Genomic DNA, 18,475 nt, shown 5'->3' with positions numbered 1-18,475 from the left:
GGAACTCTGGGACGGCTGATGATAAATCTGCAGAATGAAAGGTTTACGAATTTTTACCGATGTACACATCTATATATTTTAACGTTGCTGTAAAGAAATAAAACTTTGTTTTTTTTTCTGTGTGTTCATGTCTGTGACACTTCAAATGAGTCATGCATTCCGAGAGCGGAATGTTGTCAGTTTGGCCGTGTTAGATTACGTTCGAATATTTAAATATTGGCGCGATCTATCGATTTCGGATGCGTCGGGAAATCTTCGGGTCTATTCGCGCGCGTGAGCCGGGACGCCGCAGAGGGTGGCGACGGGCATCAGTTTGATGCCCTGCTCTGGCATGCACCGCTCGACATTGACGCCAAGATCGGAAAAGTCGTCTTTAAAACAATCTCGATTTATTTAAATCTAACAATATATATTATAGCATTTTCCATCTAATAGGTGGTTCTGGCGCAAATAAACATATTTTTGATTTAACAAACTATTTTGTGGAAATAACCAAGATAAGTTTATCTTAATAAAATATTATCTTGTTGGTATCATAACAACAAATAATTTTGTTAATTTCCAACAAATTACAACAATTAACGTTTTTGTTCCTTGTATCTACGCCACTGCGGAGCAGCACACATTACGTATATCATAAACAAAGCCAGCTTTACATAATAGAAAAGCTTCTATAGGTACATGATTTTTCAACCATTAAAGGAATTTCATTGAAAATTTCTTTATGTGTGCATATTTTTTTTATTTTCTGATCTTTCTGATGTTTCGCAAAGGTTTCCAAAACAGAAGTGAAGCAGATATTGGATGATTGTTTAGTTACAATAAAAATTTGCTGCAATGATTGCATTTTTTTTAAATTTCCTGGTATTCCTAATTTTTCGTAAATGTTTCGAAAAGAGAAGTGAGGCAGATATTATATAGTTGTTTAAATACATTAAAAATTTGCTGCAGTGATGCCATATTTTATTTTATCGATCTTTGGCAGGTGGTGTGAGATTTTTTTTTACTTTCCGTATAGCAAGCTGGGACGTCAAATTTTACCCGCGCTGTACCTGGAAATCGATTCCATTCACAATCAATCGAAGAGAAAAATTGCAAATGCCGATAACCAAATTCTTGGTAAAAATAGTACATGTATATCGTTATTTTTTTGCCAAAGTAATAATATTATTTAATTTCAGAAAGAAACTGGCGTGTTCCATATGACCCTTTGCAATTTTCTTTAGCCTCTAATATACGAAACAAGACAAAAAAGCGTCTCAAAATTCTATAATTAAAAGTGTGGAAAGCCTGGAAGTGAAAGAATAGACCGTCAAAACGTAATCCAAAAATTACGTCGCCCAAATACACGTCACAATAGGGTTTCGCACAAAAGGATCTTTGTTAAAAGTGCGATCCGAAAGAATGAAGCAAAGTTTGCGCGATATTTAAATTTCTTGCCGTTTTAAAATAGGAGAAGCGTGGGACCAGCAACTTTGTTTTGATTTAAATATTCTCAGAATATCTGTCATAGGGCTGGAATTTTAGTTACCTTTAGTTCAGCCAGCGTCTTTTTTTTTGTAACGTAAACTTAATTACAAGTTGTGCATTACATACCCTCTATTTAAAAAAAGTAAATTCAGCATTTTAACCATTGGTTTTTATTTACAATAACATATTGCTATAAATAATATCTATTTAGAATAATGATAAAAACTTATTGAATAAATTTTATAACAGAATATTAAGCGTAATATATTACAAATTACTGTTTAGGGAAATCAACCAAGAAAAAATGTTGAAAATTATTATACAATTTTTTGAATAATTGTTATCTTGAATTTTAAAACTCAAAACTTAACATGTGATAATTTGATGCCCTTCGAAGGTATAAAAAAAGTGATAAACATAATAATTAGACGTTAACAGTATCACGTCAAGTAGCATCTTTTCCCATAATCTACTTTTTCTTTAGTGTTAAATGTTATATTTTAGGTTAACATAAAGATATTGAAATGCGGCTTTCATAAAAACTGAAAACTGGAGACACTTTCCTTGCAGAGGTAGAGCAAGCTCACTTTACTATGGTTAACATTAGAAATTTTCGTAAAAGTCGAGGTTTAGCATTCAACATAATAATTACTTCCCTTGGTGGCGATTTCTGAAACTCTGAAATAATTTCCAAGTTTTTCTCTTGACTGATCTACTTACTCGTTGCCTTTATCTAGACACTCGCTATATTTAAGTAGATATCGTATGTCAGTTCCTATTCCCAGATATAAAGTAATAAAAGAAAATGAAGTTTATTTCAAAGTCGTTCTACACTTTAAAAATAAAGCACTTTTAACTACGTGGGATCTTAAATGTTGTTATATTGTTCATAAAAGGAAGCAGTATAATATATTTTTTATTTTACTAAACTGAACCGCTACAAATCTTAATACAATATTATATTATTACAATTATTAAACACATTATAGTGACGTAAGAGCGTGAAAACTGTTTGCGTTGAAGACGTTTCACAGACTTATCTTAAAGTTGAAAGAATTAAATAACTCAAATCACATTTTTATATTTATTTTCTTAGGAAAACTATCTTTGCACAGCAAAGAGTCATCTTAAACTTGTTCCACAATATACTATTTCTGTTGTACATATACATTACTTTCTCAACTTATTCAGTCACTACAGCAGCTACATTCGTTTTTTATCTTTCTCCATTCGAATAGTCCAAACTACAGTATCACGCCGGATATCATAAACGATTTATGCACACACCTTATTAAAGTGTCCTTGAAATACACTGTTTCGTTTTATTGCTGACATTTCTAAAATTGTCTTCAATTTCGTGCAATGGTTTAGCTTTCGTCTCTGGAAGTATAAATATCAACAATACCATGCCGACGAAGCAAGAACCGGCGAACAATAGGAACGCTCCTTCCGATGCGAGACTCTTAAACAAAAATGGAGTAATTTTAACGATAACGAACATCAATATCATGTTGTAGAAGGTGGCGGTTCCGCTCCCCAAACCTCTAGTGCGTTGCGAAAACAATTCGCCTATCATCGAGTACGGCAAAGGCACCAATCCGACATTGGTGAAGAACATGTACGCCACCAACGCAGTGACCGATATCCACATGTACTTCTCGTAGATCGTGGTATAAGTAAGCGCCAGGAAAGAAACGGTGCTTAAAGTCAGAAGCGATAGAAACGTTCCGAGGCAACTAAAAATCATTAACGACCTTCGACCCAAGTATCGCTGACAGAAACAAGCCATGATCGACGCTATCACTCTGGTCGCGTCCATGAAAAACATGGAGGTGTACGAATCGATTCTTCCTTTCAACAGCTGCTCCAAAATGTTGATGGTGTAGAACGCTATTGGGTTGTTTCCTGACCATTGCATGGTAGTAAAGAATACTATCAGTATCAGTAACGGTTTGTAGAGCTCGGGTTTTGTGAAGGATTTGATCGAGCTGCTGATGGACATCTTCGGTAGACACGATTGCGCTTGGTGTCTACTTATAAGTTCGGAAAGTTCTAATTCAGCGGCAGCACCATGACCTCTGCACCTGAAAAGTAACAAGTGAATAACCAAATCCATTCATCAATTGAAGTGCTAGTTGGGATTTAGTTACTTAGGAAGAAGCAAATCGTTCTATTGGGTTGAGCGGTCAAAATGCAATGCAATGCAATTAAGAAAATAAAACGATGAATTTAACGCATTCAATATTACTGTTCCCAACTAAAAATTAAACTATGTCCGAAGATAGATCTTTAAAAATGAAAAATTGCATAAACATAGTAGCAAAATTATGAACCCCAAGGATTCAAAAAACCTGAGTTATATATACAAGTTTTAGAAATTAGAAAGATCTAATAGTGTTATATTGTTGAGATGATTTGATATTTATTCAATGTTTTCAAATTTAGGTACGAGAATCACATTTTGCATCACTCCTATGACAAACTGAATAAATGAATTGACAAACAAATCAGTAAATAATTAAGAAAACATTCAGTCACTGGGGTCAACCCTGCATAGATATCCACCCTGGCTATAGGTTTAACTCTATCCAGTTATTCCACATAAATCTCCACATCTCGTTATAAGGCGACACGTAAACAATGCGTGGAAATAACTATTCGTTAGCCTCAGTTGAGTTAGAATCCGAGTTGTTTGAAAAGGTAAATTAGAGTTGAGGTATTTTGAAAAAGACTAACACTTCAGCTATTGTAGAATATCGTGTAAGTGGAATTTTGTAATTGGCGATTGAAACACTGCCTTGAGTGTCGCAAAAGAGCACAAGAAGTTGATTTCGGCAAACTTTTGAAGAAATTAGATTGGGTTGTTTCAGCAATATCCAAAATAGCGTAAAATCCAGACATCAACGTCAGTAGAAATGAAAACCTGTGTTAATGCTCTTCAGGAGATAAGTTTAGATTTATACAACATGCTAAGACCTGTGCAATGTTGGGCTTTGGTCACCCATATCCCTAAAAAAAGAAGAAAAGAAAGTAACTTCCAAATGTGTTTTGATAATTAACTACTTCAACAAAATTATTATTTAGGTTGGACTTTTTTAAATATTAACTACTAATTTGTTCAAATAAATGTATAGGGTGACGTTCACATCAAAAAAGCGAGTAATGTAGGTTCAAAAAACGGGTCGCAGCTAAATACTGTTAAAAAATGATTACCAAAAAGTGGCAGATGCATATTTAGACCGAGTTTTTATAAAGCAGCAAAAACATGAGTCAACAATTACAACAGTGCTGAGGGTATATGTGCAGAAAGTGCTTCTTTCCAGTATCAAACAAATTCATTGGAAATATTTATTCCAAAATCTTCACTCACCAATAAAAAGCTTCTTTGCCCTTTTCGAGTTTTCCGCGTTTAATCAAGAACGTGGGCGATTCCGGTACGAACAGCATAACAACAAAGCACGAAATCGGAAACGCGCATGACAGGACAGCCACCATGCGCCATTCTAGATAAGTCCCCAAGACATGAGCTGCCGCGATGCCTACGTTAACCGCTGATGTGCCAATACCTAACAAAAATCCCCTGGACTCAGGATCAGATGTTTCCGCTACAAAGACGCTTATGACGGCACTGATAATACCGACGCACAGGCCTAAAACATGACACAGCATGACATATTTCATAAATTATCGACTTTTCAAGGGTATCTAGTTTATCCTTGGGATTACCCAAGAGGTTTTTTAATTTTGATCCGGACTGATAGACCCTGAAGACTCTATCAAATCCGCCTGTATATTGGGGAGAGAAAGGAATTGAGACTACTTTTAAATTTTCCTCATCAGCTTGAAAAGTCGTTGATTTTCGAAGTTTGCTTTTAAATCTAAATGTCCTAATTAACTTATCGATAAAACTATCTTCATAGCCATTGATTCTAGCCACCTTTTTTATAAGGCTTCTTTCCACCTCAAACCTTTCTTGATTTAAAGGAAATGTGACAAGTCCATGGACTAGAAAATTAAAACTTGCCATTTTATGTTGAAAAGCATGGTTAGAATCATTGGTCACAAAAAAGATTTATAGAAATATAATAATAATAATAAGAATAATAATAATACATAGAAATAATTACATAACCAAAGTTAAATAAGTTTAATAATGGTCAACAATAGGCCTTGTTAGGGCAGCCATCTAGAAGTTCTAGATACTGTTCAGGTCTCAATTTAACAGCGAAAATATAATAATAAAAAATTTCATAGAATTTATTTGAGAGCGTCAAGCGTAGATACACACATTCTAAAGAAAAGAAAAGAGAAGAAATGGAGGGGGAAGGAAAGGAAAGGAAAGGGGCACATGTTTTGTAGAAGAGCTTAATATTAGTGCGTACGTAACAACTGCTTTTTGAAATTATTCCTAAACGTCGAGCTGGACTGATTAATATCAAAATTAGTAACAGAGTTAATGCAAATGGCTATATTATAGGAATATGACCTTTTAAATAATTCTTTGCGGTGACGGGGTATAACTAGTCGGTGTCTACCATGCAGGTTCAAATTGTGTATTGATATGTTAAGAGTAATTTTTCTGTAAAGATAAAAAGGTAATTTTGTTTTAAGGATGTTGAAATAAAGGGAACTCATTCGTAATTTGCATCGAAGGTGCATATTAAGCCAACCCGATGCAGCAAGGTACGGGGAGATATGATCTCTCCTCCTTACCCCATAAATTAGCCTTAGACAGGAGTTTTGAACCTTCTGGACACGGTAACGATCGGATGCATCCAGGCACGGTCCGTACACAGCACTGCAGTGATTAAATTGCGACAGAACAAGTGATTCACACAGCAACTTACGAGTTCCCTGACAAAGTACATGTCTATTGCCATAAATTAATTTTAAATTAGCATAGGCATGATATATTATCAGGTTGTTTCGTTTAAAACAATCATTAATCTGTCAAAAACTGTCAATATTAAACCTTAACATGAAATTTCATTCTTTTTTTCTATTACTAGTGGGTAACGCAAAAATACGGTGTAAAACTCGGCACCCTTATTTCCGAGTTTATTTCTAACCTGTTATGAACCTTCCAGCTAATAGCATTGCGATGCTCTGGCCGCAGAAAGCAATCAGGAGCCAGCCGAATACGTTAATCAAGCTAGTTATGATAAACAATGATTTTCTACCCACGATTTCCATGGAAACTCCTCCCAATAAGCAACCGAACGACATCGGCAATGTCGTGATAGACGCTGGAACACAAAAAACTCCTACACTCCATTTCGGGTATTCGTTGTGATTTGTTACCTATCCATGAGGATAGTTCATCGGTGATTTCCCATGGGCTTCCTCTTTCGAGTTGAGGAAGTAAAACTGCGGAGTAGCCTTCCGCGAGCCCCACGCTGATTGTTAATAGGAATGGCCCCAGAGCGACAAATGTCTGCAAAATTTTGGTAGTGGGCTATTTCAATATGCTCGGCGTGTATTTCTGTTGGTATATTCAGTTAGCAGGTAGCTTCGCGGACCATTACGGAACTTTCGCGAAATGGGTGGAATTTGCAATAATTTATAAACCAATTCATGTTATACATCTTACAAAACATACAATTTTTTAATTACAGAGAAATGTTATAGCTTTGCTTCTACGTTTACTGGTCCATAATTTTTTCCAATACGCTACAAAACAGCTAATAACGTACCACTAAAAAATGCTTTTTTGGGATTTTTAGTTTTTTGCATATGCATAATTCAAAAATTCTTAAAATAAAAGTTTTAGCCACGGACATCCCGAGTTTCGTAGTTTCAGAATTTTTGTGATTGGGTAAATGTTTGTCCAGAAAACATTTTTTTGTAAGCCAAAATAATCAAAAATTTCAAATTAGGTTTTTAAACATAGCACGGAATATTCCGAACACCCTGTATTTAATGCGAAAACCTTCAACGCAAGAATATCCAACAACATAAATTATTTATTATTCAGCAGATTTTATTTTTTAAGTTAAGATAGAGAAAACAAACAAAAACTGTGTAATCTATTTTTACACTTTCTTGGACATTTTGAAAGTTCTGATTTTTTAATTTACTAAAAAGCACTCCATCATTAGTTAAAACATGACCCTCGATTACGATCTTTGTTATTTGCATATACACGTAAATAACAAAGGAATCTTAGCAGTCATTTCGGTTTAATTGTTAAATGACTTCATTGCATCTTTTTTTTTCTTTGAAAAATTGATTTCATTGCATTTAGGTTTTAATTCCATTGTTATAACTTTTACTGATATGCATAGCATTACTGATGGTCTAAAATGGGAAAATATTGTTTAGCCAATGGAAAAGTGGCGACAGGTAAGACCAAAAACTATATACATTCAAATTATTCTTAATTATTCATTTTTAGTGCATGCTTTCACCAATTAAAACCTATTTAATTTATAGCCTATAATTAAATGCTCTTTTATTTTTTCAAGCAAAAATTATTTATTGATGCTAGGTTCACTTCTCCAATAATCAAGCTACTATTGATTTGTACGACTTACAGTATAAAAAAAAGAGAAATGAACCATGGATATTTTTTAGTTATTTCAGATAATTTTTTTTTTCATTCAAAATAAAAAATTAAATTAAGTGTTATTAAGGTTAAAAATAATAATATACTTTTCTGACGGAGCAGCTTCACAATATAAAAATAAATATAGCTTTATTAACTTAATAGAATGGAGTAGAAATTCTTCACCACATCCCAGGGCAAAGGAGCATATGATAGCTTAGGGGAAGTGTAAACAGACAGGGTTAACGAGCGTAACAACGTAACACTAATTGGCATATAAGGGCAGCACTTTTTTTGTTCGAGTCTAAGTTCTGTTAATTCATATTTAATAATTCATTTGTTTTCTATGTCATATTTTAACAATAGAAAATTATTTTATTCTATTGTTAAGTATAATTTTGCACGAAAGATATTATTTGTTGAATAGTGCATATTTTTTGTTGTTTTTTTTAGTTCTGACAGCGCCCTGCTCGAGGTTATAAATTTCGAAAAACTGTTTCGGGTATTAATTTTTGGTAGTATGAATTCAGTTTTTATGATGAAGGGGGTCCATTTGATTGTGATCTGGCTCTAATCTTAAAAATCTTGTGGTGTTCACATTAACGCTAATGCAAATTTTGTAATTCCAGATCCAACACTGGAGATAATAGTACAATGCGATCGCATTGTTACGGTATTTACAATTGGCTGAAGCCAGGACGCCGACCGAGTATAGTAAAATAAGTTACTCAAACATTTGATATTTAAAGCCATACTGTGTAAATCTACAGAACCCGTTTTGTATCTATAGGGTAGACCAAATTTAATGTTTTTTGGAGGTTTGTGCTAGACTTTCGCCACAATTATAAATACGAAATCTCATCTTAATATGTTCTACCAGAAAGCAAAATTTTAACAAATAAGCAACTAGTAAGTAATTTTCGTTTCCAAAATTAAAAATTTATGGGGTTAAAATTTCATTCATAGTTTTCAAAACTAAGAACCACCATATCTTAACGGCTGACGTTGCAAAAAAATTTGTAAATATTAAACATTATATTAATCAACGTAATATTATGTATTTGCACCCAATTGTTTATATTTTTTCAGCATTCTTTAAAATATGCTTCCACCATTAGCGAAATTTGTGTGCGTTCATAATGGTGATAATTTTTATTAAATAACTATTATATACTAATATAAACTAAATAATATGGTCATCAAGATTTAAACAGATTCAACTAGTGTATGTAAAGTAAGATAAGTCTAGGTTTAAAGACTTTGATGTAATTATAATCATATGTTTTTTTCACTATTCACAAAAAATTTTGTAGATTTAATACTCATTCATAGCTATAGTAATTAATACCATATTACTAAAATACAACTGTCTTCGTTCTATAGTATATAAATATTACAAATAAACGAAAAATGTCATGATAATCAAAATTTAAAAAGAAAAAGGTTTTTCCTTTTCTAAAAAATAAAAAAATATATATATATATATATATATATATATATATATATATATATATATATATATATATATATATATATATATATATATATATATATATATATATATATATATATATATATATGATGACACTATATTCCGGGATATCATCCGTTCGCTCGTTGAACTCCGACTGGAATCCTGCATCCGACTGGAATCCTGCAAATCTTGCATCCGACTGGAATCCTGCAGACGTTTCGCCAAAATCTCACTTGGCATCTTCAATGCTCGCGCTCCGAAAACACTTCGAACACCGGAGCGCGAGCATTGAAGATGCCAAGTGAGATTTTGGCGAAACGTCTGCAGGATTCCAGTCGGATGCAAGATTTGCAGGATTCCAGTCGGATGCAGGATTCCAGTCGGAGTTCAACGAGCGAACGGATGATATCCCGGAATATAGTGTCATCACATTTTTCCATCCGTGAATCAATACGTGAGAATATATATATATATATATATATATATATATATATATATATATATATATATATATATATATATATATATATATATATATATATATATATATATATATATATATATATATATATATATATATTGTGTGTTTAAATGTTAAATATTAAGGAAGATGTATGAGTATATTAATCATCAAGTATTGATATTTAAATCATAATAATTATATCCGCAAAATGCAGCCACCACTATTTATATAAATGAGAGAGAAAAGAGAGAGAAAAATCCCCATTACTAACTGTCTTCTCCTAAAATTTTTAATTTTTCTTTTACGCCGTTGCCATTCCAAACGATTTTCAGGTCTGATTCAAATGTTATTTTGAAATACATCGACTGGCTATTCTCGCATTAGCGTACACTGATAGCAAATTAACTGCCAAGTTAATGATGAACGTGCATATTTTCCAAAGTCAGGCTTATTCCGTCTATTGGCAGTGGTTAGAATAAGGCCAAAATGACCTTGCGCAATGTCTTCCGTACCTCTCAGACAATTATTTAAAGTGCAAACATTATATAATTAAATGGAATAATCTTTGCTTGTACTCCATCAACCGTCTTTGTCAATATTCGTATGAATCAAATCGGCCGTAAAACCGACAGCGGTATTGTGTTTTCGCAATTTATGCAGAAATAATGTGATTTATTCCATTATATTTTATATATTTATTTTAACATATATTATATTTCAGAAAAGTATGGAATAAAAAAAGTTTTGCTAAATTTCGGTACCGTCCATTTTTGGCCACTTACCATCCTCATTTTTCAAAGAAACCGCCCCCTCAAACAATATATAAGCAAGTACAGAGTTGAGTGCGACCTTGGCTTCGAAAAAGCCAACAGGATGATTGGCGAAACGTCAGCAAGTTGGATCCATCAACAACGGAAACAGGGGGAATCCAAATTTTGTAAATACCTGATATATTGCCCCTCATTATTCCTTCACGACGGAACAAGGAAAATGAATTGCACTTTAGTGAACATACTTACGGTAGCACGGTTACATAATTATATTTGCCTATAGAATCTTATAGTATATAGTAAAAAACATACAGCAACTGCGCTGCCCATACCACTATATCATTGTAAAATGTCCACTAAAAAAATAGAAGAAGAAGAAGAATTTTATTAACCACATATTGTACAATAATAATACAATTGCAACCTGTCAATATAAGGTAAAATTCAAAAACAAAATGTAAAATGTATAAAGGTGTAAAAAAAACGTATTTTATAAATAACACAAAAGTGAACAATAACAAATGTAAAGGCCAACAACGCTAACACGGAGTATAAAAATCGTACAGAAAATGCAAGATAGTATGCTAAGATCTTCACACAACTCAGTAAGCCAAGGATTTTAATTTAGTTTTTTTATTGTGTTGGAGTACTCGTCTACACTATAGAAACAATTTTCAATAAGCAACATTTTAATATTAGTTTTGAACACCTCAAAAGCCTATCTTGCAGCATATTGTACAAGTTAATGTTTAAAGAATTTTTGTCTGATGAAACAAGTCTGTGCTTTGGAACTCTTATAAGATTTTTTGCACGTGTTGGATAACTATAAGACACACCTTCAAATATATTAGTATGTTTGTTGATTTCTAAAAGATTGTGAAGAATATAGGATACAGGGCAGAGTCATTATCTTATATTTTTTAAAATATAGAGTACAGGGTTCATTGTGCTTAGCCCCAGCCAGAATTCTTATAGCCCTTTTTGCATCCTGAATATTTGAACAGCATTGACAGAGTTTTCCCATAATATTGTGCCATATGATATGTGGGAATGAAATAAAGCAGTCATTAGGGCATTTTGGTCTAGGCTCTCCCTAATTTTTCTAAGGACGAATAAGCTGGAAGATAGTTTTCGCTTAAAAGATAAAATATGATATTTCCAGTCAAGTTTACTATCAAGTGTAAAGCCAAGTAATTCAGCCGACTGCCGTTCGCCGTTGTTGTATTTATCTAGCGAAAAGAATATTTTTTGAGATTTGTCCGTTTTCAAATAATTGTTTTTAAACCAATTGTTCGCATTGCTTTCCAGTTCGCCAATAATGTTGTGCGGACCATATAAGATAAAACTGGCATCGTCCGCAAATAAAGCACATTTGACGGACCCCAAAAAACGGCATAGATCAGCAACATATACTATAAAAAATACAGGGCCGAGTACGGACCCTTGGGAGACCCCACTGGAGACCTTTATCAAAGAAAATTTACGTCTGTCATCGCCCATAAACTGTTCCCTGTCCAGTAAATAAGATTCTGTTAGCTGTTAGCCCGCGAAATCCATACCTAAACAGCTTCTGTTTAAGAAGATCGTGCGAGATACAGTCGAAGGCCTTGCTAAGGTCGCACACTGTCAACCCCACCCGATTTCCAGTCTCAAGACCCAACACCACATCCCACAACCTTACTTATCGCTTGTATGGTAGAGCGCCCCTCCTTAAATCCAAACTGCTCATTCCCAAAGATACATTGCTGCTCAAAAAAATTAACTATTTGTGGTTTTATAACCCTCTCAAATATCTTACCGATATGTGGCACTATAGATATGGGGCGATAGTCTCCCGGATTGTTAATATCACCACTCTTAAAGATTGGAATAACTTTTCTAATTTTTAAAGTATCTGGAAAAATGCCATATTGAATGCACTTATTAAAAAAGAAGGTAAGTGGAATTACCAAAACATCTATAAGGTTTCTTAGTAAATTGACATTGATTTCATAAGCGGGTAAGGGCAAATGGTTAATAGGCGAAATCCATAAGTTAACCCAAATCTGGGTGGCAGATGGCGTATAAAGTCAAAGTCATCTATGGCAACAATGCGCGTCCCACAAGGGTCTGTATTAGGGGGGTTACTTTTCCTCTTGTATATTGAGAGTTTACAGCATTTGTGTGGTCCGGACGACTTCGAGAAAACATTGTTTCCAAAATTGGTTGATGACGTGTACGTGTGATCCATAATATTTGGCAAGTACATCACTTAAATTGAAAATGTACTGAGAAAGTTGCTGAAATTCCTTCACTTTCATTTAAATGGTTTCTACCCGGCTAGGGGACTGCCACTGAGTGATTTATTAATAATGTTTAAGATTCCCTCACTGTTGAATCGTAGGAGGTACCTTTCATTTCAGTTATTATATAAACTTTGCAATTCATTGCTGAGCCAGCTGAACTTCCATGTTAGTTCAAGAACTACCTGTATTTCACCTAGTAACTCCAAGAACTAATTTTTTGATTGAAGGTGTTCTCTATCAGTTGATGAAATTATTTAATGACCTCTGTAATGATATTGACGTTTTTTGTCTTAGTCACTCACAGTTTACCATATTAATTAAACGTAACTTTGAAATATTATAATGGATTGTATGTTTCACTATTGCTTTTCCGGAGTGTATATAGTTGACTACTTATTATAGTTGTAGTTATAGTTAAAGATTATTATAATTTTTATAATTATTATTATTATAACTTATACCCTAATCTACTAAAAACATCTTTTATCATATCGAGTAGTAGAGACCTTTTTCTTGACATAAATAGTGAAGATGTGCAGTCAGTATATGGTATAGTTTCTTGTAGTATACCCTAGATAAAAACATGAATTTTAAGGCTCATTACTTCTTCGGAACTGGAAGCAGAATCACAAATGTTAAGTGTTTATTAAGTTAAGAGCAGAATTTGGAATGGAAATGTGTGTATATGTGTTTAAAAATAAATCAGGTTTTATGTTGAGTATAAGTTATTTTCATTCAGCGAATATAAGTACTAATTGCCCTTATTAATATAAAAAAGAAATAAAGATGTCTAATAATTCATGTGCATTAAAAAAAAAGGAAAATATTTCGATTATTGCCTGTACTCGGTAGAAAAGTATTTTAGTTCGAGTGTCTTTTTCTCTTACTTGTTTGTACATTACGGTAGTCTGTAGTAGTAGTAGTAGTAGTAGCTTGGGCGCCATTTTATTATATTTTGACTATACAAATCTTTTATTTATCGCCTTGGAAAACAAAAATCAATTTTTATTGTAAACCTGTATACACGACTCGAGCTCAAGTCTTATTCGAAACGTTCTCGTTTGTGATTTCTCGCAGATATTCCGTATGGTGTACCTACTGCGTTTGATGTGCTGTTTATGAAAAGTAGCACTGAAACAATATCTGACGTATAAATCCATACAATGTTATTTAAGATGTGATGTACAAATATTTTGTGTAAGGCGAGGTCCCCCCAACGTTTTGGCATCAATTGCTTAGCACGTCTAGCATCCCAACTATGATTAAAGTATAAATTGATGTCAACCCTTAAGAAACAAAAGAACCCCAAATTATAATCAAATAAAATGACCGGATAAGTGGCGTAAGACAGAATAATGATACTTGGGACCTTTTTGAAACAGAGATAATCGAAACAAAAAGAAAACATGTATTTTTTGTTATCGACTAAAACGTGCACCCAATAACCGTTAACTCAATATACCAACAAAGACAACGAATGCTTTTACAAAACACTGCAATCAAACGTGTTTCCTTGATTTACCCCGAACCTACGTCTAGTGTCTGGTGCAAGGCAGTAGTTCATTTCAGGCGTACTTTTGTGACGTGCACAATAGTATATTGGCAAGAGCGGGGCGCAGCGGAGCGAGTGTTTAATAAACGAGTTAGTTTTTGGTTACATTTTCGCCCAACCACACGAATACATTCACTGACATGACCGTCTGAATTGTCAAACGTGGGAAATATCTCCGAAAACATCCGATTGCTCCCAAGCCCGTAAGGTAAAATCCCGGAAATATCCGAAGTGGCTCGGATTCATGGGAAACGAAACTGACGTGTTAAAATGGCGCTTCCCGCACGCTATATCGTTGTGTAATTAGGTATTTTACAGACGGGAGTAGAAAATTGTGCGGTAAATGGCATTTGACTCACGAGTTTATTTGACACGAGCGGAACGTAGCGGAGCGAATTTTTAATAAACGAGTGAGTTAAAAAGTTTACCGAACGTGTTGTAATTAGGTATTTTACAGACGGGAGCAGAAAAAAACATTATCTAATGTGAGACAATTTACTTACTTGGCGCATCCGCCAGAACAAGAGAGATTTTCCCTTATTGCCCATGACACCCGCGTGTGCAAAATTACAACATGCAAAACTCATGTTTCGCGACTCACTGCGATTAAAATGTCGCGCGAAACTGAAATTTTGTTTTATTTTGTTTGCTTGTACGTTTTGTGGACGATAAGTTATCGCAAGGGCCACGGAAATGTTAACCTGCTTATTAAATATTATTCAATACGCGCGCGTGCGCGTGGACTGTTTTTTTGCCAAACTTCCGCGGAAAAATTAAAAATTGGGGAATTTTTAACAGGCCACGTAGTCAGTCGACAGAAGATTGCTTACGACGTTCATAGTGATTGCTATGCCCCTGTATTTGTAGTGTTCACATTTCAATCACATGAACGTTTTTTCGTATTTAACTAACATTGATAACGTTAAATGTTGAACAAATTCGGTCGATTTTTTCTTAAATTTGCACAGGGTGGTGATGATTGTAACGTTTTAACATGCAAACCTTATTTCTGAACTATCACCACTACCATCCGGGAGTTATTATTATTAATCAAATAGAAACTTTATTACTACAAATATTTGAGTCAAAGGCAGCGACTTGCTCACTGTTTAAATATAATTCTCCTTTTTCTCACGCATGAACCTACAATACGAAATACAACACATCCCAACAACCAATAAAGATTTGGTCTTTAATTGACATATACGAGGGCAGCGCCAAAATTTCCCAGCCTGAATATGAAAGAATCAAAGTAGAGTAACAATTTTTTATTATCTTTCAATATAATCCCCCTTAACTTCAATACGCTTATTACATCTCTTTATTAACAACTCAATATCTCTTTAAAATTCTATTCTTTTGTTTTGTCTGCAAAATGCGGTAAAACAGCCTCTTTTAACTCAACTTCGTCGTTAAACCGCCGTCCACTAAGTCCTTTTCCAAATACCCAAACAAATAATAGTCGCTGGGGGCCATATCTGGACTATAGGGAGAATTATCTATCTGTTGGAACCGACACTCTAAAATGGCAGCTTGTGCAACACCAGCACTATGGACAGGTGCAAAAGACGCACGCCTCTGGTCAGTTTTACACGTATGCAGTCTCGCAATTTATGTAATAATATTGACTGGCAGACAAAAATTTTCTTGGCCACCCTTACGACGCCACTCCATTGATTCTTTTTTCCATAGAGGGTCATAATAGAGAACCATAGTTTCGTCTCCCGTCACAACAGCTTGTATCAGAAAGCTGAGTAATTTCTAAGATTTCCTTGACCTTTAAACGTCGATCACTCAATACCTTCTCTTCCACAATCGCAACAACATCTTCCGTTATGACCTCCACTGGTCGACTAGTTCTTGAATCATCTTCATGGAACTCCTGCCCCATTCGAAAACGTTTTGCCATTCTTTCACTATAGAATACGAAGGAGAACTTTGACCGTACACACCGTCCAGCCTTTTTTTAATAATGTTAGGTGCTAACCCTTCTTTTGTCAAAAATTTTATGAGTGCTCTATACACAATTTGCGTTATTTGCGACATTTTTTCGGTACACGTCCTGCTTAAAATGCTGTCAATAAAAAACTGTTTGACGCAAGATTTCAATTTTTTTTTCGCAGCCTACTAAGATATATATTTGAAAGCAGACAAAGTTTTATCGTGATACTGGAGCTGCATCTATGTCAGGCCGGCAAATTTTGGCGCTAACCTCTTATATGTATAGCCCAATTAGTGATTAACAAAAAAATTCTTATATTTCAACCATTTTTCAATTCAAAGCTTTTTTAAGACTATGGCCAATTGTGGATGCCCTGTTTTGGATATTTAGTAGTTAAATGGTAAAACAGACAAAAAAACGGGCTATCCACTTTGTTTTCTTTTGTAGTGTTTGATTTAATGGCGGAATCAAATCTAAACTAGTTCGACTAACTTAAAAGAGAGCATTTAAAAAATGTCGGTTTTTATTTTCTTTACTCCTTCAGTTATTATAGGCAAAATAACTTTGAATTAAAAACTATTATGAATTTTTACTTTTACCTTTACTTACAAAAATTTTGTGTTTTATTTTTTGATATAATATCACAACCAACCCTTACTTAAACATATCTGATCATATAAAAAAAATTTAAATACTATGAATGTAATAAAAATGAATATTGGTTATCCGCAACAACAAAAGCAAAAAAGGAAATACTTCAAAGAGGGTATCATAATTTAATTGAGCATACCTATATTTTGGAAAACCAAGTAGTAAAATATGTAACAAGAAAGATAAAGGGTTAAAATAGATTTGAAGCTCCTCTATATTTATTTTTATGAACTTATTAAAAATGAACTATATAAAACTCGGAGCAATAATGTAGAAAATATCAGACCAAATGTTATTAATGACATTAGAAGATTACTCAGTATTCATATATAATTGACGCCACTCCTTCTGTTACACTCAAAGTCGAAAAGGCATAGAACATAATAGAAGACATTTTGTGGTTACTTTTGGTAATTATTATAATATTATTGAGTTATTCCTGTTAAGTTTTTGTTTGTTATTTGTAGTCGCTTAAGTTTACCACTTTTTAAAAATATTGAACAAAAAAAGCATTCTTTTTTAAGATGGCCAGATACCCACCCACTTAAGAATATGTTAAAATTGATAATATCTCACAAATTACAACATCCATATTTTCAAGTACGCCACAGAATTCTACATAACATACAAAAACTTATAAATAACCAAGCTAGTTAACGTAGATCTGATTTCGCCATTGAATAAAACATTAAAAAAAAGAACTTGACACATATCTCAAATTTTGTATATCTCTTACCATTTATTCTACAATATCAACGAAAAAAAAAAAATCATGGTGGGTATTAATAGGACACTTTTTAAACTTTTTAGTTTGGCCTTGAACTTCAAGAGCAATTCCGTTTTCAAAGTTTTCAAAATTGAGTGGATGGTTGAACAATTATACAATTTAAAAAACTTATATTTTACAATAACATTAAAAAAATAATAATAAAAAAGTCAGGAATTCCAGTAAAAATTAGAATTGAAATCACTCCTATAGGACTAGTCAGTCTCAGTCAATTGAATAAAGAAAAATTTTAGATTAATTAAGGAAAAAAAAAAACATTATGGATAAAGAAACTTCACCATCAAGAAAGAAAACTATTTTTAAAAAGTTCATAATTCTTATATAGTCAACTTTCTTCACTTTGTTTTTGAATAAGATTATGATAGATATGATAAAGTACGGATTCTATTTATTATCGGGGGAATTAATTCTGCGTGCAGTATAAATAAGGACCACTCAGATCCTTCGTATAAAAAATTAAAAGTATACGAATTTAGCACCCCCCGTAAAACATCTGCCATTAGAATTTGCGACCTGTCGTCGTCTCGAACTGTTTGA

The 18,475-nt window shown here is 33.5% G+C and overlaps 2 protein-coding genes across 2 annotated transcripts in view; one reads left to right on the top strand and one right to left on the bottom strand.

The window, feature by feature from the left end:
• LOC132703158 (dopamine receptor 1) overlaps positions 1 to 18,475 on the top strand; it is a 296,590-nt gene that overhangs the window by 165,828 nt on the left and 112,287 nt on the right. The window lies entirely within an intron of this gene.
• Positions 1,644 to 15,194, bottom strand: LOC132703580 (facilitated trehalose transporter Tret1-2 homolog). The gene is made up of 5 exons (XM_060672923.1): positions 15,062 to 15,194; positions 6,772 to 6,904; positions 6,540 to 6,716; positions 4,841 to 5,120; positions 1,644 to 3,554 (listed from the first exon to the last, which is right to left on the bottom strand). Exons 1-5 carry the CDS (start codon positions 15,143 to 15,145, stop codon positions 2,762 to 2,764), a joined length of 1,467 nt encoding a protein of 488 aa, XP_060528906.1. The 5' UTR covers positions 15,146 to 15,194; the 3' UTR covers positions 1,644 to 2,761.

Source organism: Cylas formicarius, unplaced genomic scaffold, assembly GCF_029955315.1.
Source record: "Cylas formicarius isolate icCylForm1 unplaced genomic scaffold, icCylForm1.1 PGA_scaffold_6__28_contigs__length_40554024, whole genome shotgun sequence".
Classification (NCBI taxonomy): domain Eukaryota; kingdom Metazoa; phylum Arthropoda; class Insecta; order Coleoptera; family Brentidae; genus Cylas; species Cylas formicarius.
The sequence above is the reverse complement of the archived record's forward strand: the minus strand, read 5'-3'. Positions and strand labels throughout refer to the sequence as shown.

Excerpts from the sequence above, each read along its gene's own strand:
- LOC132703580 (XM_060672923.1), bottom strand. The coding sequence starts at position 15,145 with ATGAGTTTTGCATGTTGTAATTTTGCACACGCGGGTGTCATGGGCAAT. Across the intron at positions 6,717-6,771 it reads TGAACTATCCTCATGGATAG|CGTCTATCACGACATTGCCG; the intron begins GTAACAAATCAC and ends TTTGTGTTCCAG. Across the intron at positions 5,121-6,539 it reads AGCTGGAAGGTTCATAACAG|GCCTGTGCGTCGGTATTATC; the intron begins GTTAGAAATAAA and ends GTCATGTTTTAG.